The 23797-nt window shown below is 52.0% G+C and overlaps 2 protein-coding genes and 1 long non-coding RNA gene across 7 annotated transcripts in view; 1 reads left to right on the forward strand and 2 right to left on the reverse strand.

Annotated features, from left to right (window-relative positions):
* Positions 1 to 4170, reverse strand: part of CD58 (CD58 molecule) — a 40520-nt gene extending 36350 nt beyond the window's left edge. The window contains exon 1 of one of the 2 annotated variants that reach the window (XM_030327057.2): positions 3983 to 4169. In XM_030327057.2, coding sequence (XP_030182917.1) covers positions 3983 to 4052 — 70 coding nt within the window. In that variant the 5' untranslated portion in view covers positions 4053 to 4169. Of the gene's footprint in view, positions 1 to 3982 lie in introns of both variants that reach the window. The other variant, XM_030327059.1, reaches the window with a different exon arrangement.
* A 694-nt stretch (positions 4171 to 4864) lies between these two features.
* LOC115521674 lies at positions 4865 to 6174 on the forward strand. The gene is made up of 3 exons (XR_003971134.1): positions 4865 to 5381; positions 5762 to 5794; positions 5887 to 6174. It is a non-coding gene; the product is annotated as an uncharacterized LOC115521674 (long non-coding RNA).
* Positions 6175 to 7979: 1805 nt separating this feature from the next.
* Positions 7980 to 23797, reverse strand: part of IGSF3 (immunoglobulin superfamily member 3) — a 93023-nt gene continuing 77205 nt past the window's right edge. For all 4 annotated transcript variants that reach the window (XM_030327056.1, XM_030327053.1, XM_030327054.1 and 1 more), the window contains 4 exons: positions 20821 to 21231; positions 16943 to 17350; positions 13111 to 13581; positions 7980 to 11168 (listed from right to left, as the gene is read on the reverse strand). In XM_030327056.1, the coding sequence (XP_030182916.1) occupies positions 10918 to 11168; positions 13111 to 13581; positions 16943 to 17350; positions 20821 to 21231 (1541 nt within the window). In that variant the 3' untranslated portion in view covers positions 7980 to 10917. The remainder of the gene's footprint in view (positions 11169 to 13110; positions 13582 to 16942; positions 17351 to 20820; positions 21232 to 23797) is intronic.

Here is a 23797-nt window from a genome sequence, read left to right on the forward strand (position 1 = left end):
ATTATTTATTTACAAAGGGCAACAGGTGCCTCTGCGAAGGAGAAATCTGGTTGGATCACCTTCACAAAACAACCAAAGGTCTCCAATAATGGGACAAATGGACTGCATCTGCTCCCTAATGAGATGCACGGAGGACACAACACACCTGTGAAACATTCCTGACTCTGATTCCAGAATCTAACACTCCAGAATCTAATCATGAGAAAACAGATGAGCCAAATCGTGGGACATTCTAGAAAACTGGCCCAGACCTTTCAAAAGTGGTGATGTCATAAAGTACACCCCCCCAAAAAAAAGAGTTGGCAAGTTTTAGATGAAAAGGGATTAGGGGCACCCAGGTGGCTCAGTCAGTTAAGCTTCCGACTCTTGATTTCAGCTCAAGCCATGATGTCATGGTTCACGTGATCGAGCCCCATGTGGGGCTCTGCACTGACTGCTAGGAGCCTGCTAGGGATTCTCTCTCCCCCTCTCTCTGCCCCTCACCCCTCCCACTCTCTCTCTCTCTCTCTCTTTCAAAACAAAAAAAATAAACATTAAAAAATAAAAAATAAATAAAGGGGATTAAACAGGCATGACTACCAAATGCAGAATGTGCTCCAGGATTGGCTTCTGGACTCTACCAGAAAACAGTATCATATCGATGGTGTATTTCCTGACTGTGATCATGGTTCCATGGCTTACTGGAGACATATTGTTCTTTGAAAACATATGTTCACATATTAGGGGTAAGGTGTCATGAGATATGCAACTCTCCTCTTGCACTGCTGGTGGGAATGCAAACTGGTGCAGCTGCTCTGGAAAACAGTTTGGAGGTTCCTCAAAAAATTAAAAATAGATCTACCCTATGACCCAGCAATAGCACTGCTAGGAATTTACCCAAGGGATACAGGAGTGCTGATTCATAGGGGCACATATACCCCAATGTTTATAGCAGTGCTTTCAACAATAGCCAAATTATGGAAAGAGCCTAAGTGTCCATCAACTGACAAATGGATAAAGAAGATGTGGTTTATATATTCAATGGAATACTACTTGGCAATGAGGAAGAATGAAATCTCGCCATTTGCAGCAACACGGATGGAACTGGAGGATATTGTGTAAGTGGGATAAGTCAGGCAGAGAAAGACAGATATTGTATGTTTTCACTCATATGTGGATCTTGAGAAACTTAACAGAAGACCACGGGGGAGGCGAAGGGGGAAAAAAGTTACAGAGAGGGAGGGGGCAAACCATATGAGACTCTTAAATACTGAGAACAAACTATGGCTAGATGGGGTGGGGGGAGGAGGGAAAGTGAGTGATGGCCAGGGAGGAGGGCACTTGTTGGGATGAGCACTGGGTGTTGTATGGAAACCAATTTGACAATAAATTATATTTTTAAAAAAAGATCTGCAACTCTCAAAGGTTTACACAAAAAAATTAAGTGTACAAGTATATGAACAGAGAGAAGTAAACCAAAGGTGTCAAGATGTTAATAACTGGTGATTCCAGAAGAAAACTGTATAAGGGTTCATTATGCTATTTTCTGCAACTATTCTACAGATTTGCAATGTTCCAAAGTTTTAAAGAATTAAAAAGAAATATTACCACACTCACTCTCCTTTTCTCTGCATTACTAATCTCTGATTCCTCAGTGTTTACTTTACCACCACTCAATGTCTACATATTTACTCATTTATTCCCCCATTATAACATAAGCTTCACAAAGGCAGGGAAGTCTGTTCTTTGTTGCAACCCCACTCTCTTGTACGGTGCCCAACACATAGTTGACAGTAAGAATTTGTTCAGTGACTGACGTTCACAATCATTCTATGAAGCACACACTATTATTATCCTTCCTCACCAGTGAGTGGTCTCTCTCTTCCAAGGCAAGTGGTCTCTGTCTTCCATGCCCAGCGAGGCATGGAAAAGTTAGGTAATGTACAGAAGTTACAACTCGGGTGAGGGGCAGGGCCAGGGTGGGAAGCCAAGCATCTGACTGGAGAGCTGATGCTCTTTTATTAATTTAATGTTTATTATTTTTGAGAGAGAGACAAAGAGAGAGAGAGCAAGTGAAGAAGGGAGAGAGAGGGGGACAGAGGATCTGAAGCAGGCTCTGAGCTGACAGCAGAGAGCCCAATGTGGGCTCGAACTCACGAACTATAAAATCATGACCTGAGCTGCAGTCTGATGCTTGACCGACTGAGCCATCCAGGCGTCCCAGAGCTGATGCTCTTAATCACTGGTGGGCTGCTTCCCAATGAGTCAGATTCTGCCTGTTTGCGTGTCTCCTGGTTTCCACGGCCACCAGCATAGGAAAGCCTCAAAGCTCCTGGGGTCCTGTGATAGCACCTGCCCTGGCCTCCCTGCCTCCGATTCCTCCCGGTTACACCCCTTCCTCTGCACGGAGGCCAGATTATCCCTCCTAAGCACAGGGTTCCGATTCTGCCAGGCCCAGAAAGAGTTCTCCTTCGCCTGCCAAGTTGTCTTTGTCACCTCTTGGAATCCTCTGCCACATCACCGCGTGTCCACACACCACATATCCCGGTTGGCTAGGTTCACATACCCTCCCTACCCTGAAGTCTTTGCTTCACAAGAGATACCTGACTTCACGACAGTCTTCTCTCCCTCTGTATGCCCACAGCACCTTATGCTCACAGGCCTGTCTTACATTTACTTCTGTACCTTGCAATGCAGGCGCTTTTGAGGTCTCTCAACCCCTCCCCGCAAGCTGTACTCCACAGATAAGGGTACCCCACAGGCACTCAGTGGCTGGAAGATTGATGTGTAGTTTGGGCCAAGGGGCCTCCAACGGGAAACCCTCCCGTTAAGGAAAAGTAGTTAAGGGTTTATAAACATGCTCCGGGGGTTTGGCCAGGACCGTGTGTGTTAGGGGTTTACTGAAAGTGGGGAGGTTGGGGGCGCCTGGGTGGCTCAGTCGGTTAAGTGGCCGACTTCGGCTCAGGTCATGATCTCGCGGTCTGTGAGTTCCAGCCCCGCATCGGGCTCTGTGCTGACAGCTCAGAGCCTGGAGCCTGTTTCGGATTCTGTGTCTCCCTCTCTCTGACCCCCCCCCCCCGTTCATGCTCTGTCTCTCTCTGTCTCAAAAATAAATAAACGTTAAAAAAAATTTAAAAAAAAGAAAGAAAGAAAGAAAGTGGGGAGGTAACAGCGGAGCCAGACATTTATTTCATGGGGCTGTTAATCCGGCTGAAGAAGTGGGAAAGGGATGAAGGCAGTTCCCTTAGGGTTTCAAAGGGCAGGAAAGAGCACCGGCCGCCCTACTTAGGAATCCCGGAGTGAGGCCATCGCCCACTCAGACGCTCCCCTCGGCCAGTCCCCGTCCCAGGTCCCCCGCCGGCAGCAGTGCCAGTCAAACGCGCGGTGTCGGAGGAGAGAGGGCAAGGGGGCAAGGGGCGGCGAGGGCGGGGGCGCCAGGCGGCCGAGCGAGCTCGCGCGCCCCCTCCCCGCGCGGCGGACCAGCCGACTCCTCGGGCAGGTGGAGCCCGCTGCCCAGCCCCGTCCTCAAAGGGCTCCCAGGCAGCGGAAGCAGTGAAAGGGCAGACCAAGTTGGCGGCGGCGAAGTACCCGGGGGAGGGGAAGCCGCTAGCAGTCCCTGGAACTTAGAAAAGGCACACCCTTCCGGAGAAACAGTGAGTCGTGAGGTGACACGACTTGGGGCGGGGGGGTGGGGAGGGAGTTCCGAGGGGTCTTAGAGGAAACTACGCCGGAGAGGTGAGCGAGCTGGAGTCCGGTCCCTCTTCCCAACCGGATTCCGGTGCCTAAGGTCAAAGTTACTTCCTGACTACCCACGAGAGACTCGCTGACGACGGGACAAGTCTCTCCGCGGGCAGCGTTTCCCCCGCCACCCCCCCCCGCTCCCCAACCCAAGTTGCAGCCTCCTCGGGCGCCGCCCGTCCACTCGGCGCCGGAACCCCGGGGTCCCCGGACATCTCCGGCACCGCCCAGTCCCCGCCGGGTCCCGGGGGCGGCCTCCACTCACCCAAATGGAGCACCAGACAGGCCACACCGAGAATCCCCGCGGCCAAGAGCCCGTCTCTCCCCGCGTGCATGGCTCGTCCGGCCAGCCTCTACGCCCGGACTGGGCCAGCGTGGGCTGCAAGTTCCAGGGCAGCTCCGCCTGGCGCCGCGCGCAGGCCCGGTCCCGTCCTCCGTCGGTCCCGCGCCACCCTCGCTACCCTCGCTGGCTCCGCCCCACCCTCGCTGGCCCCTCCCTGCCGCTTCGCTGGCCCCGCCCCACCCTAGCTGGCCCCGCCCTACCCCGCCTTCTCCCTTGCTAGTCCCGCCCCGTCCCGCCCCCTCGCTAGCCCTGCCCCACCCACATGCTCCGCCCCGCGCTCGGCTGGCTCCCCCTTCCAACTCTGGAGCTTCCTTCCCGGTCGGGTCGGGCGCAGCCGCGCGCCGCCCCCGCACCCTGCATCTGCTCCAGACGCCATCCTGCCTCCCCCCGGTCCCCAAAGTCGTTCTGCCGCCTCCCCGTCTGCTCTGTGGAGCTGTCCCTTCACGGTGGCTTGCGTCTTTAAAACCAAGCTTGTGTTGGTTCCTCCTCCTCCTGCAGCACTTTTGCTGGACGTTTGGGACGAGACGGAGGCCTGTGTCCACAAGTGGGGGGAGGGGGAGCTGCGCCCCGCTTGGCCGGCCTCTGCGGTGACTGGAGGACTCTCCCAGAGGACTGGGAGGCTCCCAGGCCCTTCATTCCTTCAGCGCTTTCCAACAGCAGATCGCGGGGCTCGCCTTTCCTGCGGGTCACTGTCCGCGCACATTAAAAGGAAACATTTTGGACCCCTGCTAGGATGTGCGGGATTACCTGGTCCCGCCGATCTCGTTCGAGGTCCAGCCACCTTTTCCTGAAGGCTGCCCCCGACGCCCAGCACTCCCTTCCTCCGGAGCTGGAACTTCCAGCCTTGGGTTTCTCCCTTCTCAGTTTCCTCTGTGTTTTCCTCTCTACCTCCATCTCAACTGTGGACTTTCCCTTAGGCTGAGGAGTCCGGTGTGGTGGATCCCCTCACTGTGTGACCTCCCCCAAAACCTCCCGCCCGGGCTGCAGCAGTCATCTGGAACACTCCACCCTAGTGATTAGTCTTCTTGATTGGCTTGCCCTCTCTGCTGCCTGTCTGACCCCAGACCAAACTACTCTGCTCCCAGAACCAGCTCGTCACGATGGTCTCCCTGTCTGCACAGGAATTGCCTCTGTCCAGTGATGGGAGTCAGGGGAACTCTAAGTTCCACGGGACCTGGAAGCTCTCCCCATGAACAGGACTCCCTCCTGTCCTAGTAAACACTAACATGTCACTTGTGAAACTAAGCGGAAGTGTGCTTTCTTGCTGATGTCATCTCCAACATCAAGTGAGGATCCCAAAACCACTCAAAACACTTGAACCGTAAGAATTCCTTAGTTCTTAAATCAGCCATAACATCTTAAAAGCTATCTCCATCGGTGAAGTTTCTGGGACCAATGTCACGTACCATGAAGCATGCTAGCTTAAGACACCCCCTACTATGTGTAGATACTGGGAACGTGAGGCAGGGGCAGTGAACAGCACAAAACGTGAGGAAATCAAGTTTCTGCTCTGCCCCTGGCTGGTAGGAACTCAGACCAACTGGGAAAGTTGGGATAGGGTCAAACTTTTAGACACTGGAGAGCCCCTGAGAGTTTTTGAACCAAGAAGTGATCCTAGCAAACATCTGCTGAGCACTAAGCCAGGCCCTGTGTTAGTTAAGTGCATTACCTGAAATAATTTTATCTTCTTGCTGTCCCTAGTTTCACAGAGGAGGAAACGGAGGCTCAGAGAAGGTAAACGACTTGTCCAAGGACACACAGTAAGGGGCAGGACTGGGAGTCCAACTAACGCGAAATCCAAATTGCCACTCTCTCCCTTTGGGTAGGAGAGCGGGTGCAACTTTGGGATAGGCAGCTGTGCCTTGCTGGGACTGGCCAGCAGGAGCCGCCAACCCTCTCAAGAGCAGGGCAGAGGAAAGGACTGCCCAGTCACCTGGGGCTGGGAAGTATGCTTCAGGTCATGGTCTCCAGCCTTTGGGTGAGATAGGATTCTTTGGGTCTTCTTTGGCTGGACGCTCCTCTGACCAAGACTGACAATCAGTGTCAGGTCTTTTATTAAGAGAAATGCTGTGCTTCTCTCTCTGCCCCTCCCCCGTTCATGCTCTGTCTCTCTCTGTCCCAAAAATAAATAAAAAACGTTGAAAAAAAAATAAAAAAAGGGGCGCCTGGGTGGCGCAGTCGGTTAAGCGTCCGACTTCAGCCAGGTCACGATCTCGCGGTCCATGGGTTCAAGCCCCGCGTCGGGCTCTGGGCTGATGGCTCGGAGCCTGGAGCCTGTTTCCGATTCTGTGTCTCCCTCTCTCTCTGCCCCTCCCCCGTTCATGCTCTGTCTCTCTCTGTCCCAAAAATAAATAAAAAACGTTGAAAAAAAAAATAAGAGAAATGCTGTGCTTCTGTCAAGCATTTTTAGAAGAGCTTATATGTGTGGCCTAGCCGACTTCATGAATCAAAAGTGGCTCAGAAAGGTGGACCTGGATTACGCAATGAGCCAAAAAGGCTCTATTCGTATACTGAGGACTCGCCATCAAAAGGAGAGTAGATATATTTTTCGTCCCGTGGCCAGTATTGAGAGGTCCAGTTTTATCAGCTTGTCAGTGTAGATAATCATGAACTAGGGGTAAGAAAGGGGGCCTCATTTCAGCCTGTTCATGTGGCATGGGGTGGCTGCTCTTCCAAGCATGTCCCTCTCTGGTACCCTGGCTCTAGTTCTGGCCAACCTTGCAACTACCCCCACCCCCCCACCCCCAAGGAAGCTTAGACATTCCAGAATGCACTGAGCACAACACTACCCCTAATCCCACATACATGGAAATTGTCTCTGCCTCTTGCTTCGGAAGTGTTTGTTCACTTCACTTACATAAACACTGGGCAGATTTGCACCCAAGGCGTAGAGGGGCAGTCTTCTTCCCTTTTTAAAATGTTCCCTGGCAGAAAGAGAGCATTTGGGGAAAAAATTAGGCAAAAGTAATATGCAAGGCTTAACATGGAGCCATTCTGGATACCCAAGGGATAAACAATCACATTTCAAGTCCTCGCCAGGCCAGCAGCTGCAAGAAGTTGATAAGGATGCTGCAGATAGGGCTGCGGAGCTGGGGGAAACACACATTAAAGCCTCTGAAAGGTTTGATTTTTAAAAAGAAGAAAAAGAAAAGGAAGCGCCTCCCTCTGCTTTTTACCGTCCCTCTAGTTGCTTTTGCATATTCTGTGCCATTTAAAGAATTACAGATGGGTTCTGCCTAATGCTGTATGGCTGCTGTGGCTTTAATCATTCTGTCATTCTCACTTTGCAGAAGGGCTGAACTTCCCCCCCCCCCACCCCAGGCCCCACAAACATCCCAGCATTCCAGGTGTGCAGGGCACAGAGGCTGGTGTGCTGGTGCCGCTCTGTCCTCCATCCTGGAAAATGCTTGCTGACGATTTCCCCGGTCAGGACAGCAGCACATCGTTTGGGAGAGATGGTGTGGTCTTGCTGCAGAGGCCCTCCGCCTCTGTTCCTGCTGTTCCTTCTCCCCTTCTCCGCCAGTTTCCTCCCACCCCATCCTGTCCCACCCCGCTAAAAAGGAAAGCTAGGCTCACAAGTTCCATTCCAAAACCGCCTCTGGGGACTCCGGGTGTATTGTGTGTTGCACAGATCTAGAGGCCGCGTAGCCTTTTACGATACGTTCTCAGCAGATGACAGTCAAGTGTCGAGAAAGCGTTGTTTTTTTTTTTTTTTTTTTTTTTTTTTTAGTCATCGTTTGTACAAAGGCACGCTTTAGGCTGTGGGGCAGGATGTGGCAGTGAAGGCTGCAATTCTTGACCCTGGAGCCCAGCAGGCCAAAGTCAGCAGCGGAACTCCAGACCCCCAGGGCACAGTGTCACAGAGCAAGACAGGCTGTTAAGGGGTGGGAGGGGTGGGGGAGAAAGAAGGACCGTGTACTCCAGTAACTGTAAACAGCCATATTTTCAACATAATTTACTACAGGTCTCTGAAGTGTATATAAAACATTTTAGTGCAACATTTTACAAATAGTTTTCCTTTAAAAAAACAAACAAACAAAAACAAATCAACAGCTCTCTACATCATGCATGGGTAGTTTTCTTACCCCACCTGTTTTTTTCAACAATAAACGCAGAGAAACCATTGTTTGAAAAGAATATGAAAACCTGCTACAGAAACACCCTGATGAAAGAGGGTGCGGGTGGTATCCGTGTCCGGAATGGGCCTAGCACAGTGTAGTTTTTCATTAATGCAACATTGTAGCCGTAGGTAAATACGTCCAGAGAACCAGTTGGCAATTTTTCCTCTCCTGGTCCAATGCCCCGAGCTCCGGCAGGCCATGTGCAATGAGGTCTCCCAGCCACTGGAGGGCACCATTACCGCTCATCTGACACCACACACGTTTCCATAGAAATGGCCAAACAAGGTCCTGGGGATCTTCACAGAAAGCTGAAAAGCTCACCCTTTGATGGTATCCCCCAGCCCAACAGAAAATACACACGGGAAAAAAAAAATTACTAAAATACTGGCTTCGGTTTCTTTTCTTCCTTTCAAATTTCCTGTAACCGCTCCACATCTTTAATTGCGTGCATCACCTACTTTTCTATACCTGTGGGCAAGCTGGGCTCTTAGTAGTTACACAGCCAGTCCCAGCCCTCCGGCATCTTTCCCTTCACACAGAGGAAAGCCGGGCATCTTCCCTCAAGCACTCAGGCTACAAGGCAGGGGCCGATTTCCCACAGAAAGCCCACGCGCCTGTAATGAAGAAATGGGGCAAAGGACTGCCTCCTTCCCTCACCCCTGAGCCTGACTGTAGCCCCAAAGCGTTGCTGCAGCATACATAATACATGGAAATGAGCGTGTTAGGGATTAAGGTGTGGTGCCTACACAGGGTCTCAGAGGACAGCACTGGTGTGCGGGGAGGAAGAGGAGACCGGTCTACTACATAAGCCAGTCCGTCACCTTGCTTCCCCTGGGCTGCGGCACAGCAAGGCGTCTGCTGAAAACCCAGGCCACCACCTGCGCACCCAAAGACCCTGATGCAGATGGGCACCCACACGGCCTCTCGTGGAGTCTGTTGCGTCTCAGGACAGACAACAAACCCTCTGCTCAGACTTCGCTCCGGAATCCCCAGTGGCTTTTTCTAAGCAGGGTGTACCCTTGGGGTTCAAGGTGCAAGTTCCCGGAGGAAAGGGGATGGCGCTCTTGGCCAGCAAAATATAGGAAAGTCAGGGCATGCTTCTCCCCTGGGGTGAGCAAAAGGGCACAGGAGCGGGGGGCGGGGGGGGCGGGTGCTAAGCATCCTGCTCCATAGTGTGAACGAACAGGGCGACTGGGGCCTTGTTGGGCTCTAATGGGCATTCGAATAAAAAGCCACCATAACCGTGAACAACCAAATCACCTAAGACCACAAACAAGATCTAAGAAGGGGAAGGGCAAAACCCTGCACCGGCATGAGGTGACTCTAAGCAGAGAATAGATGGTCTGCAAGGGTTACAGACGGGCTGTGTCTGGACCTCTCCTAGGCAGATACTCTTACGGCAGTGAGACACATGGAGAGAGAAATGGTGAATGAGAAAGACACCGTTACCTTGGAGAGAAATCTAGTTGGAAGGAAGAAGAAAAACCTAGTCTTCGTAACTCCAGGGTGGTGGTGATCTCTCCCCTGGTCTCCAACTTCCAGGCTCTGGAAACCACCGCCCTCCCACCACCGACTCCTGGAGGAACTCAGCGGTCTGCCGGGCCCCGTGCCCTCCGGTGTAGGGTGCATACGGTGGCTGCTTGGGCCCTGTGTGTTCAGTTCAGCACGGCCCCCTTTTCAGGCTCACTGGCCACTTTCCTTTAAGAGTGTGGCAAAGCACCTTAAAATAGAAGCCCACCCGCGCACAGTTACCAGTTCGAGGCCGCTCCTGTGAAACAGATCAAGCCAACAACTAGCCTTGTTTCCTTCCTTCACTAATCACTGGCTTTGATCAATCTGAAAGTCAGTGGCTGCTAAATGCAGCCTTCTGTCCAGGTTAGCCAGCAAAGCGTGTGCTGTTTGGGGCTTTCGACTTGTTCTCCAACAAAGTTGTGATTTTTTTTTTTTTTAATATATAATTTTTTGGCAAGGTTGGAACGAAGCCTACTTTTGTTTCCCTGACAGTCCGGTCGGGCATCGTCTACTCTAATGGGGTTATGCAGGATTCCTCCCGTACGTACACAGTTCTTTGAAGCAAAATTCAATGCTTTCATCTTGACTACAAAGTGGTTCCAACAACTCCAGCTGAGGGAAAAGATAAGATACAAATTGGGCCCGCGTGACACATAATTTTCAAGTCTCGTTAAGAAATGTAAAAAACATTTGGGCATGTTTCTGATCCGTGAGTAGTATTTTCAAGTATGCAGAAACAAAGAGTCCCGGAAGAGATTCCTTTGCACCAAAAAGTCCGTCCTCCCTTTGGCCATCGGTGGTATGTTACGAGAAATTCGTCCGCAACGTTACGGAACCCAAGAAGGGTAAACTGGAGGGATTTAAAAAGAGTCCCTTACAAAGAATAAGAACCCCTGTAACATCTATCTGAGAATACGATATAAATCAGTGAGTAGATGTGGCATCTGGAGCTACTCACTACATTACCAAAAACAAAAACAAGAAGCCTAATTCTGCAGGATAAGGACATCTGCTCCAAAACAGCTAACCGACCACGACTGCCACCTAGAGGCGGTCTGTCTCTGTGCCGGATCCGGGACTTGGAACGTTGCTCAAGTCTGACTGTTGGCTGCCAGGAGAGCACTCCAAGAGTTGCAGTGCCGTCTGCCCGCCGTCCGATCACAGAGCAAGAGGCAGGAAGGGAGACTGTCAGCTCCTCTGCGGCTGAGGGCCGCTGCGGTCCCCTTAGTCTATGGCTCCTGGGTGGATACTGAGCACAGGGGGCTCCAGGCATGTGGGGGAGTAGTTGAGGTGTGGTTCTTTGATCCACAACAGGGGCACCCCATTCTTCCCGTCGGAGCTCTTGCTGGAGTTACGGCTCTTGAAGCGCACCAGCAGGATGGTGATGATGAGGATGCCGAAGATGGGGAAGGGGTAGAAGAAGACAAAGTAGAAGAGTGCGTCGTTGGAGCAGATGATGGACTGCAGGGTGGAACCTGAAACAGAGGCAGGACAGTGAGGGCGGGGAGCCTGGACCGCCCACCTCTGCGCCTCAAGACCTGGCCCAGCCCACCCGCAACCCCCGCGCCCACCCTGTCCTTCCCTTGCCGCTGCCAGGGGTTGGGGGACCACCCTCCTGGCCGGGTTCTCACAGCAGCGCCTCCTTCCACTCACAGCTGGAAGTTCATTCAAAGCGGGAGCCATTTCCCCCCCCATTTCCCACCGGGAGCCAGGACTGCGGCTTGGAAAGTCATATAAGAAAATGTAGTTTATTGAGGGGAGGGTGGGTGATGGGTATTGAGGAGGGCACCTTTTGGGATGAGCACTGGGTGTTGTATGGAAACCAATTTGTCAATAAATTTCATATAAATAAATAAATAAATAAATAATAAATAAAAATCATAAAAAAAAAAAAAGAAAAGAAAATGTAGTTTATTGACCGTGAACCCAGCTGCCCCTACAAGAAGATGCTGACTGCACCGAGTCCGCACCTCCTGCCCGGTGGTGTTTCCCATGTCCCTTGGCGCCGAGCTCTGCTCCAAGTGGGTTTCTCTGGGAAGTGACACATTCTCTCCCCGCCAGCTTCTCAGAGCAGTTTTACCAGAGACGATGCTTACTTGAGTAACTTTAGCAGCGGTTAACATTATCAACTGAAATGCCATTACGGACCATTTACAAGTGTCCAAAAGTGTGTCTGTGGCTGCACAGAATTCATTCTGGATATGGAAGAGGATGAAACCGGCCCCCCACTTCCCAGACCCACAAGGCCTCAGCAGGGGCCCAGCCCCTGGTAACCTGCCCTTTTCCCTGGAAAATAAGGCTGCTGGCTGATCACCACGTTCTACGAAACGTAATAAACAGGGGCATCCGCAGTGGGCAGACGGGTCTAAACACCTTCCCTTGTCCTTTTGGGTCATGCACTAGAGTTTGTCAGGGGTCTGAGTCTCATTTAGGCTTTTCTCTGCGTTCTTTTCTACTGCACAGCTGTTGTCATCAGTATTATGAAGAAAACTCAGCACATGTTTATTAGATTTCCACAGTACATGAAATCGCTGATAGTTCCCCGCTCCACCCACTTTTCACTTACAAAACCTCAATTTCATATGGTTCCATCTAATCAACAGGAGGTAGTCAAAGAAAAGAAAAAGCTGACAAAGCTCAAACATTCAAGTCAGAATTACCTAGTAAAATGCATTGGCTGAAACGGAAACGAAGTTACAGTTTCTAGCAGATTCTGTCTTTCTGCGTTCCAGGCTAATTCTACTGTAACAAACACCGCCTTCAGTCTGCCATGTCCCACGCTCTGACAAAAGGCAACTGTAAGAGTGCCCTGTTAGAACAAATTATTCAGCACAGCCATTATTTCCTCTGGTCTCTGTCCATGGAGTTCCTTGATCGGGTGAGAAGTCCGAGTCCTGGACCAAGGGAGCAGGGCCGCCGCTAAGCCCTTCCCAGATGCCCTGTGGCATCACCCACTGCCCTTCTACTAGTTGGTTCTCCCAACCATGCGACATCCCCCTAAACCTCGAAATCACCCTCCAAAATACACATTAGCCAAGAACACAGACCGTACTCAGGCTTCATTGTTTTGGGTTTTTTTTCTCCCTTCTTATGAGTCTGAAACACGGTAACTGGCTAAAGAGGGGCCAGGCTGGCTATGGAGCCACCAGTAACACCTACCAATATACTTGGACGATGAGCTCTCACTAAAATAGAATCTGGTGGGACATCAGGCTTGTGATCACTTTAATTCCTACCCACGTGGGGCAGTCAAGGGTCAATTCCACAAACTGGTGTTTCAAAGCCGATATGCCTGGTACAGGTGGGAAAACCACTTACTGAGCCATAATCGAGCTCTGATTTCATTCTTCCAGACCGCTGGAATCAACAGTTGGAACCAGCAGGGACCTCCTTCCCCTGTAACCTGGGAAAACTCACTTGTGTCCAGAACACGGATGCCGATGGGGGCCGACTCCTCCTCCGTCAGCCGGTACCATTCCTTCTGGGGGCCGGGCAACCACTCCTCCACGCGGCACGAGTAGTTCCCCGTGTCCCGGGGGCTGGCCTGCAGCACGGTGAGCCGGTAGAGCAAGGGGGAGAGCCTCTGGAAGCGAAGCCGGCCCTCCCACGGGCTGCCTTCTGGGCCAAAGACAGCATCTGGGCCCACGCTCAGCAGGGCCGTCCGCTCTGTGAGGTCCTCTTCTTCCTCCTCGTCCCCCTCCTCCTCCTCCTGTTCTCCCAGGCCAGGGCCTCCCTTTTCCCCTCCAGCTTTAGTCCTCAGAGAGTACCAGGCCACGGCAAAGCGGGAGTCCTGACTTGATCGAGAAACGATGCTACAGTCCAGCTGGAAAGCTGCCTTCTCGGACACCGTGGCATTGGGGACCACCGTGTCCACCTGCAGGGCGGCATCTGGGGGAGGTGAGGGGCAAAAAAGGAGGAAGAGGCTGTTTTAGTTTCTCTGCTCAAAACAACCCGTGTGTCCATCACCAAATACACTCTAGTAACACAGTAACATACAATACACAACTACTACTGGAAGGAGTAAGGCAGTAGTACATGGCAGAGATGAGGAAGGGCCCAAGGAAGATGGCTAGACTACAGGAGAGCTGTGCACCCTGTGTGCCACTGTATGCAGAAGAAAATGTGTTTTGTTCGGATATGTAGATTTGGTTACATTTGCACAAAATATCTGTGGAAGAACTCACAAGAGGTGGGTAACACGGCTGCTCATGGGAATCCGGGGAGGAAGGGACACTTACTTTCACTGTAACCTCTTGCAGTGGCTGAAGGGTCCCCCCACCCCCAAGATTCATGCCTATCTGGAACTTCAGAATGTGACCTTATTTGGAAATAAAGTCTTTGCAGGTGTGATGAACTCCTACTGGATTTAGGGTGGGCACTACATGCAACGACTGGTGTCCTGATGAGAAGAGAAGGGGCCACACAGAGAGAAGGCCGTGTGAACTGGGGCAATGCAGCCACAAGCCAGGGAATACTTGAGACCACAGAGAAGCTGGAAGAGGCAAGGAAGGATTCTTCCCTAGAAACTTGAGCGGGGGAAGCCTGGCCCTGCTGATAATTTGCTTCTAGACCACTAGCCTCCAGAACCATCAGACAATAAATTTTTGTTGTTTTAAGCTACAAAGCTTGCACTAATTTGTTATGGCAACCCTGGACAAGGAATTCACCCTTCAGCAGTTCTGGAGTTTAAACTGTGTGCATGTAGATGGTTACCTATGCCCCAGGGAACCGAGGAGGTAAGTATTCTCCAAGGACTGAAGCCCAGCCATAGACAACGACCCGAAAGTGCCCCTCACCTTGAGCACAGACCCCAGAAGGATGTCCCGGACAGCATCTTCCCGACAGAGATTGGAGACACAAAACAGCCGTGGAGAGGTTACCCAAGCAGGTGAGTCAGACCTCACAGACACCACCGGGCAGCTATAATCTCTATCTTCATTTTGCTGCCTCCCCCCTGCCTTTGTTTGGCTCACTGGGGTAGGTACTCAACAAATAATCCATTCCCTCCCTCCTAAATGGCCTGTTTGGCCCTGTTGATGAAATGCTCGCAAAACATGCCAACATAACAGCCACAAAAGCAGAGATACCAAATCGGATTCTGCTTGGATAAAGACCAAACAGGACCACTTCCCAGGTACTGTCCTGGGCTTTCAATGAATTGGCTTCATGTCGCTCACAGGTGAACACAAGGCTGGGCGCCCCCACCTTTGTGGGGCTCTGCCAAGCCCCCGTACACCCCCATCCAGAATCTTGGTGTGCGTCACGGGCACCTGAAAGCTCAGGACCTGGGTACAGGTGGTGGGAAGTGTGCCTCGGCCCAGCACCGGTGGGGGAGAGCACGCTGGAAGGCAACGTGGCAGGGTGGAGAATACCCTATCATAGAGACTCCTGCTCCCTTGCGCATCGGTTTATCCTTCCAGAGATCATGGCTGACTGTGTCCTGAGCCATCAGAGAGGAATCCTACAGATTAAGGCACATCCTAGGGCACCTTCGCCCTGCAGAGCCTACCAAGCTGGTGTCCCAAAGCTCCCAGCGGCTGGCCAATGTGATGCCATGCAATGGCAAGATGGCAGAGACCCCGGAAGGGCCTCTTCCCCACCTACTCTCCCTTTGCTTTCTTCTCGTCTGAATGCTTACAATGTAAGCATTCACTTTTTTTTTTAAGTTTATATATTTATTTTGAAAGAAAGAGAGCAAGCCTGAGTTGGGGAGGAGCAGAGAGAGACAGAGGGAGGGAGAGAATCCCAAGCAGGCTCCACAAACAGGGGTTTGAACTCAAGAACGATGAGACCATGACCTGAGCAGAAACCAAGAGTCAGGCGCCTGACTGAGCCACGCAGGTGCCCCGGTGCTTAACTGTTCATGTAAATTTCCTGGCTCTTCCGCGTGCTTAGTGATGACTCAATACAAGTGTTTTGAATGAAACAGGCCCACTTTCCCGTGTCCTCCCCCCACTCCCTGTAGCATGTCTCTCACTAATGTGGTGGCCCGTGTCCGTCCCCTTCTGCCAGAGGCCAAACCATCTCCCTGTGCAGTTTAGCACTCTTTCCTGCTTCAGGTGTAAGCCACAAGAAAGAAGGGTGCTTCTCCCCCTCCCCTGTAGGTTAAGCTGCAATGCAGTGGGCAGTCCAGAAATGTCTGTCTGCCCCTGGGCCACCTGGAGCCCTGGTTTGGCAACGTGCAAGCCGGTGAGCCTCCGGGGAGAAGAGCACACTCAGATGCCACGTCTCTGCCAATTTACCTTTGGAAGAAGACACGCGGCAGTTTCTAAGCAAGGCGAAAAGACAAAACACATAAGCTCATGGCAAATAGGAGTAACCCCAGGCAGAGGTGATTTCCTGTCCAGCTTCGGCAAGACACAGAGCAGAGAGATAATGCCCTTTCCTGTAACAAAGGGCACGTTCACTCTCGAAGTGTGTGTTCCGTGACGCATGGGGTGAGCACAGCTGCGAGGCCCCCGTGTCCCACCAAGGCAGACAGCCGCTCCACGCAGGTGTGGAAACATGACGAATGCTCCCACCAGACCACCAACAGAGGCCCTGGGATGCTCAGAAAATGGGCAAGACGGAGCGTTCGCACTGGCCCAGCCACAAAGCTCATTCCTGCCCCACGTCCGCTGCGGGGGGAGGCACTGACTTTTCGCTCTGACTTGAATGAGGAGGTGATATTGCAGAGGACACAGGAATCCTGCTCACCTCTGCTTTAATTATGGGTTTAAATGTGTAACGATCATTATACCGAGTAATTATGTGCATTTAGCCACTTTAGGAACAACGGTAAGGACAAGAATAGCCACACAGCGCAGTCAGAACAGTCGTGGGCACCAATAAAATTATTAGGAAGTGAAAGACTAAATTTCATCATTTTCTATTTAAAGCACATGAATCCATTGTTTTCCACTGAAAACCTACAAGCCCAATTTTTTGAACCGCACGACTACTGTTTCAAAAGTTTTTGCATATCTACCACCTCCTGAATCTGAATGTATTCTTTAAAGAGAAAATATTCTGTGTTCTGCAACAAGTGAAAAATGTTACTCCAGCGAAGAGACAGGGTCACCTTAGGCCAAAGCCAGATGTGCAATTTCCCATTTGCTTAGGGGGAAAAAAATCTGAGACAATTGTAAACGCAAAATGTAAATGCTCCTATGTTTAACCGCAAACAACGTATTTTGCGCGGCGCACAAAGTAGGACGCTTACGAGGGGAAACGCCCAAAGCAGTGAGGGCCTGGGGATGTGAAGCCTCACCTGGCCGCATGACAGTAACAGCCATCTGCCCGGCAGTGTCCTCTGCCCGCTTATACCACACGCCGCTGGGGCTGGGGAGCCACTCCTCTACGCGGCAGCTGTAGGTCCCGCTGTCCTGCACCGCCACGTTCTGGATGAACAGCCGATACACGCCGGACGAAGGACTCTCCAGATGCAGCCGCCCCTTCAGGTTGTTTTTGGCCGCCTGCTCTCCATAGTGGAAGGTGGCCTCACGGCTCAGGCGGGCCACAGTCTCCCGCTCCGGGTGGTTGGGCTTCCACACAAACCACTCGACCACGAGCTGGGACGCAGCGCTGGTGCGGTTCAGCACCACACACTCCAGCTGCACCTGCTGCGTCTCCAGGACCGACAGATTCCCCTGCGCTTGGCTGAGCTTCAGGCGGCTGTCTGGAAAGGGGAGGAAAGACACACTAGCAGTGAGGCACAACAGGTGCTCGCATGCACGTTTTGCAAACGCAGGCCGACGGCTGCCCTCCCCGTGCTAAAGGGCAGCGGCACACTCCATCAGCAGAAACACTTCCGGGTGGAGTGCCCTACACATAATGCGTTCCTGGATCGCGTGTCTGAGTGCCCGGACTATCAGCGTTCATGGTAACAGCTGTCCCCCAATTTATATCTCGTTGATTCAGATGCACAGAGGAGGACAAGCATGAGCTATGGATGCCTCCACACCCAGTGACAGCAGACCATAAGCATACAGCTGACCAGAGGGGTGGCTGCGAAGGGACAGGCAGGAAAGGGCATGCTGAGACCCCCTTTCAAGCCCAGAGCAAATTTTAAAAACTGACCACAGGATGGCTAGAATACACCGGACTGTCCACCACCAAAGAACTACAGAGGAAGCAGTTTAAATATGTCCCTGAGTTGGCCTTAGGAACCGCAGTCCTTGCTTTCTCGGGTTCCCTCTCGAGGTGGGAACAGAACTGATCTGACATTAGTGAAGAAAAGGCCGATATGGATGGAACCAGTGACTTGACAGCTCAGCCCATCAGATCCTCCTCTAGAGAGAAAAGTGTCGTTAATGATGGTACACCCAGATGACAGGCGTGTAATTTCATAAAAGGTCCTAATGAGTCTATCTGGACCAGAGAGATCAAACAGCTACAGAACTGCAGGAACACCTGGGGAAGGAGACCTTTGGAGTGACATTTGAAGAGGGAGAGGGCCGCGCACCGTCACGTTTTACTTTTTACATTTCAAAACTTCCCAAGTATTTTACAATGGAAGGCAATACCCTTTGGTATTAAAAGGTCAAAAATTAAAAATAACAGAAAAACTGTTTTAAATAACTGGTCTCCCCAGAATATACATATACGTGTGTGTGTGTGTGTGTGTGTGTGTGTGTGTGTGTGAAGATGTTAACTCTAGTTGTCCTGGGTTGAAAGATTATTTTCTTCTTTGTGTTTTCCAAAAGCTCTAGAAGCATATTCTTTCTCATCAGCAAAAAAAAAAAAAAAAAAAAAAAAGGAGAGGGCTGGTGTGTAGAGAAAGGAGAAGCAGAGGAAGGAAAAAAAAAAAAGAAACGAAAACTCTCAACTGAAAAGGAGGAACGTGTTGTTTTAATCAGGGTCTTGTGCGTTTTCTGTTTATGGTGTTAATATTCCCCAGAGATGGCTCTCCCTACATGGATTTTGACAAACATCCTTCCTGCCCCAGTGAGCTCACTGTGGGTCTGTAGTCTCAGATGGGGGGAGTCCCTCAATAAATTTAGGATCCACCAAGATTCTCTTAGTTTCTGCACAAACAAGTGAAGGGAAAGGATGACACATCTGGTGGGCGGGGGGATCATGTCCTCCCACCAGACAAAGTGACCAGAACTGAAAACAGACAGGAAGAACAGAAACCTAAGAGAACCCGTGTAGGCCAAATGACAAATGCCAGTTTTCAAAAGTCCCAAGGACTGGCCTGAGGTCTCTGGAAATACCAAGAGGGACCAGGCAGACCAGAGCTTCCTCTGCAATACATCAGCAGAAGGGTTCTCGAAAGTGCCACTGAGGGTGGTGACAATTTGCACTGGGGCAGTCTTAGCAATACAACATCTGGAGGGAAAAGAGGGGGCCAGGCCACGTCCAGGCCTCTGCATCTGGTCCTATGTGCTGTCTGAACAAGTGTTTATTGAGGCTTCCTGGGAGACAAACCATGGGAACAGAAAGGTAAAAAATACACACACACACACACACACGCACACACACACTTCTATATATAACACATATTTCATGATGAGTGAATTTCCATATGTATAAATACGAATAAGCAGTTTATAATTCCTTACATATGAATAAGTAAAGAAACAGAATGCCAGGTGGGGGTGTGTGCTAGGCAGGGGACAGAGAAAGGGGTACAAAGTGACTAGGATGCTATTTTAGTTAAAATGAGCTAGAAACACCTCTCTGAGGAAGAATGAGATAAATGAAGATCTATGGTCAACCTGTTCCAGGCTAAGAGAACAGTAACTACAAAGGCCCTGGGGTGTCCAAGGAAAGCAGCCATCTGTTCCTTATTCAATCAATATTTATTAACGGCACCATGCCAGTGGCTGAAAATACAAAGACACAGCCCTGTCCTCAAAGTGCTTAGAGTAGAAAAGAATTGCAAACAAATAATTGTTACATTAGGTATTTTATAACGAAAAAGGAACCTCTGGCGATATGGGAGAAAGCATGGAAGGCTTCCTGGAGGTGATGTCGAGTGAAGTCTTGGGGATGGGGTAGAGACAGGGGAGAGGCAGTGGGAGAGGGGCGTTCCAGGCAGAGAGGACAGCATATAAACGAATGCATGGAAATGGGACTTAGGGTAGCACCCCCGCCCATCAGGAAGGACAGGCAGCCACAACAAATCACAGGCCACGCAGATATGAGGGATGGACAGGGAGCTTAAGGCTACATCAGGTGGGGCTTAGAGCTCTTTAACAAGGGGAAAGGGAGACTGACGGGGCACCCTTCACATGTGAAAAGATACGACCCAAAGTTATCCTGGGCTGTTCCAGGGGCAGACCTAAACCTGGAGGGAAATTACATGGAGGGGGGTTTTCCACCCATGAGGCCTGCAGATGTAGAAAGCTCCCCCCAGCCCAGGAAGCATTCCAGCAGACGTCAGGTGCCAGCCCAGTTTGTCAGGCAGCAGAATGAGGGCCGCACCCACAGTCTGAGAGGAGGCAGAGGGGCAGATCGCTTTGCAGACAGGGAGGGTTCCTGAAATGGGTAGTAAGAAAGAAAGGGGAAGCAGAGGACAGAGACTAGAAAGTGCCCTCTGGGTCAGAATGCTGGCTATGGAGCTGGCGCCAGACTGAGCTCCGGGGTGTGACCTGCAAACCCAAAAGGAGACCCAGGAGCTGCCAGGGACCCTCCCTTGCCACCTCTTGCTCAGCACAGCCGCCCCTTAGGCCTCTCCCTGGTAAGGAAGACGCTGTCCGTAAGAGCAGAGTCACGGACGCTTTCCTGGGGTTGCCCTCAGCACCAGGACGCTCTCACTGCAGACAAAGTGGGCAGCCCACAGTGCACCAGAGTGACGGCCCCTGCACCTGCACCCACACCCCGCGTGGAGCCTGCAGCACCCCGTCACCCCCAGGCAGGTCTCTGCACCTGCACCCACACCCCGTGTGGACCCTGCGGCACCCCGTCACCCCCAGGCAGGTCTCTGCACCTGCACCCACACCCCGCGTGGAGCCTGCGGCACCCCGTCACCCCCAGGCAGGTCTCTACACCTGCACCCACACCCCGCGTGGACCCTGCGGCACCCCGTCACCCCCAGGCAGGTCTCTGCACCTGCACCCACACCCCGTGTGGACCCCACAGAGCCCTGTCACCCCCAGGAAGCCTCTCTGTACTAACCCCATGCCGGCCACGCCCTTGTCTTACCTGGCCGCTTCACAGTGACTTCTGTGCGCCCCGAAACCTCCTCGGCCAGCTTGTACCAGGCATAGTTGGGGCTCAGCAGCCACTCCTCCACGTGGCAGTAGTAGCTGCCACTGTCACTGACCTCGGCCCTCTGCACGGTGAGGCTGAACAAGCCCCCGGAAACGTGCCTCTCGAACTGCAGCCGGGGCCTCAGGCCCTCCTCCTCGGCATAGGTGCCGTACTCGAAGGCGGAGCTGTGGGTGGTTTTCAGGATGAGCTTCCCGTCGGCATCCGAGGGCTTATGCACGTACCAGAGCACCGCGAAGTGGGAGTTCGAGCTGGTCTGAGACTTAACCGAGCAGTTCAGCTGGATGGGCCTGTTTTCCACCAGAGTGAGGGTCCTCTTCGACTTGCTCACCTGCAGCTTTGTCACTGCAAAGGAAAGGGGGCGATTCAGCACAATCACTGCACACACCCGCCCAGGAACGTCCCCAGCCTCACGTGCGGCCTCCAGCCTGGTTTTGCCCCGCACGGTTCCGGGAGGGCCGGCCGCGGGCGGGCTTCCTTCGAAGCATGGCTCGGTATGAGGGAGGCTGCACGGAGCCGGTTTTACCCCAACATCCCTCCACCTGTCTCCTCCCTGCTCCCCTCACCTGCACGCAGCCTCCAGGGGACCCAGCTCAAACTTCAATCATTTGCCTGCCTAGGAAGTTCAATGGCTCCCAACTGCTTGAGCTCATAAAGGAAAAAAAAAATTCCTTTTCACGGTACAAAGTCCCTCCAGGATTTGGCTCTTACCCAACTGTCCTCACTCATCTCAGTGACTCACCCCTCCAGCGCCCCCACCCCTCCCCAGCCCCCTGCACCTCCTCCTTGAGCTCTGGTCTCTGCTCAGCTGTCCTCTCTGCCTATGTCCTTCCACCATCTCCCTCCACACCCCCGATCCTTCTGTGCCCTCGTCCTTCCATGCCCCCTCTTTCCCTCCCATCCTACTGGGCCAGCAGCCCCTCTCTGCCCTGGCACGACGTCTTCTACATATCTTCCGGAAGTTTTTCCTTAGTCTCTCTTCCACCCTAGCCTCTGAGCACCCTGTGGGTAGAGATCAAGCTTTTCCCTTGCAGTCTGCAAGTATTTTGAGTGTGCCCCTCCTGAATCTAATAAGTGCTAGGAATGCCCTGAAGAACACTGTCCTGCCTAGGGGATGTTCTCACCACTGCACCCCCAGAGCCTGGCACAGCGCCTGGGCTATGGAAAAGCACTCAATCAGTGTCTGCTGGGATATGTGGGGGGAGAGCATGTGAGAGAAATATGGTAGCAGGTAGTTCGGGGATTGCCGGGGTGTTCTTCCTGGGGGCAGAGAGAGGGAGAGGGCAGAGAAGGAAATGCCGAGCAATGGGACAGAACGGAGCCACCTCCAGTGTCCTTCCCCTCTCCACCCTGCTCCAAAACCGGAAGGGAGGGCAGACTCCGGAGTGTCACCCTACCTGCTAATTAATGGCTATGCTCGCCTTTGAGGTGGCAGGAAGCCAAGGTCGAATGACATATATCTTACGTAGGTAACCTGCGATCATACCCACTCCATCTTTATTACACTTGGCTCTGCTTTCCCGCTACCGACCATCCTCTCTGTACTGAAAAAGTTTTAAAAAAGGAAGATGTAACTCCGAATTCCTCCTGGGGAGCTATCAGTGCAAGCACCTTTTCACACCCCAACTCAAATTTCTGAAAGCCGCAGACAGTCACTTGGATGCCCTGGTCCCGCACAGACAAACGTTGCGGATGGCGGGATCTGATACCCAACACCATTACGACAAAAGCCACTCTAGGGACAAGAAACTCAGTGGTGAATCGGGTGACACTCTTCACAAAGGACTGCTGGCTGAACTCACGTCCTCACAGACCTTCTCAAGCCATCAAGAACACACCAACATGAGAGGACTCCCGGGTCCCACGGCCCACCCTTCTGGTTTCGTCTTTTGTTGGAGCCCAGTCTCCCGCGTTCTCCCTTCTTCAAACACACAGAGTCCTCCAGGGCACGCCGGGAATCCTGGGCAGGGTTTACCAGTTAGCTTCCAAGCTCAGCAAACTGGATGCACACGAGCTTGCCAGTCGACTTTTCAGATTGGATTCCGGCAATACTTAGAACACCCAGCTCCCTTTTCATTCCTTTCCAACCCAATTCACCGCATGCAAATGATATCTACATCAGCACAAATGATACCACCTGAATTATCTGGTTCTTGTCCAAGAAAACTGGGCTGTTCAGTGCAGAGTAGAAAGAGCTTTAAAATGTATTATTAATTGGGGCCAGATTATTTTTGCAAGTGTTACTAAGGAAACCTCAATTGCTATAGTAACTGCATATGTTAAACTGGAATCCTATGACTAAGCTTCAGTTTGGTCACATGGTCCCAGAGCAAGGATCCAAGGAAGAGAAATGTTTCAAAGGATTGCCATTTTTTTTTCTTTCCTTCCCATGTCAAAATATTGTGAAGTGTTGAAAAGCTGGAAAGAGAGGCATTTTTGAAATGTGAGGCATGCCTGACAGGTGGGCGAGGGGTCAGCTCCTATTCTATGCTCTGAATTCCCTCCCGCATCTCAAGGGCAGGGAGGACCTTCCCTGAAGCCCAGAGACCACAGCCCCCACGACTAATTAGGAAGATCCGCCGAGTCCTGTCCAGTACTGCCCTGGGCAGTGTGTCTGTCTACACCACCCTCCTCCACAGAGGCAGGGGGGGCCCGGGGGCCCTCAAGGCCCGCAGGAATTTTCATCTGCATGATGACAGCACCTCACATGAGTGCTGTACAGGTTAAACGCAATGGTCTATAGACAGACTTTAGCGCAGAGCCTGCTAGATCACAAACACGCAATCCATTTTCACTCTTCCCATTTCTTTTTGGTCTCTGGGTTCAGTCCCACGTTCAAAGCTCAACAGGACAACGGGTCAGACTGGCACATTTGCTACTGAAGTGCTCCCCTGGACCAGCAAGCAGCAGG

The sequence above is a fragment of the Lynx canadensis genome, chromosome C1 (genome assembly GCF_007474595.2).
Source record: "Lynx canadensis isolate LIC74 chromosome C1, mLynCan4.pri.v2, whole genome shotgun sequence".
NCBI lineage: Eukaryota > Metazoa > Chordata > Mammalia > Carnivora > Felidae > Lynx > Lynx canadensis.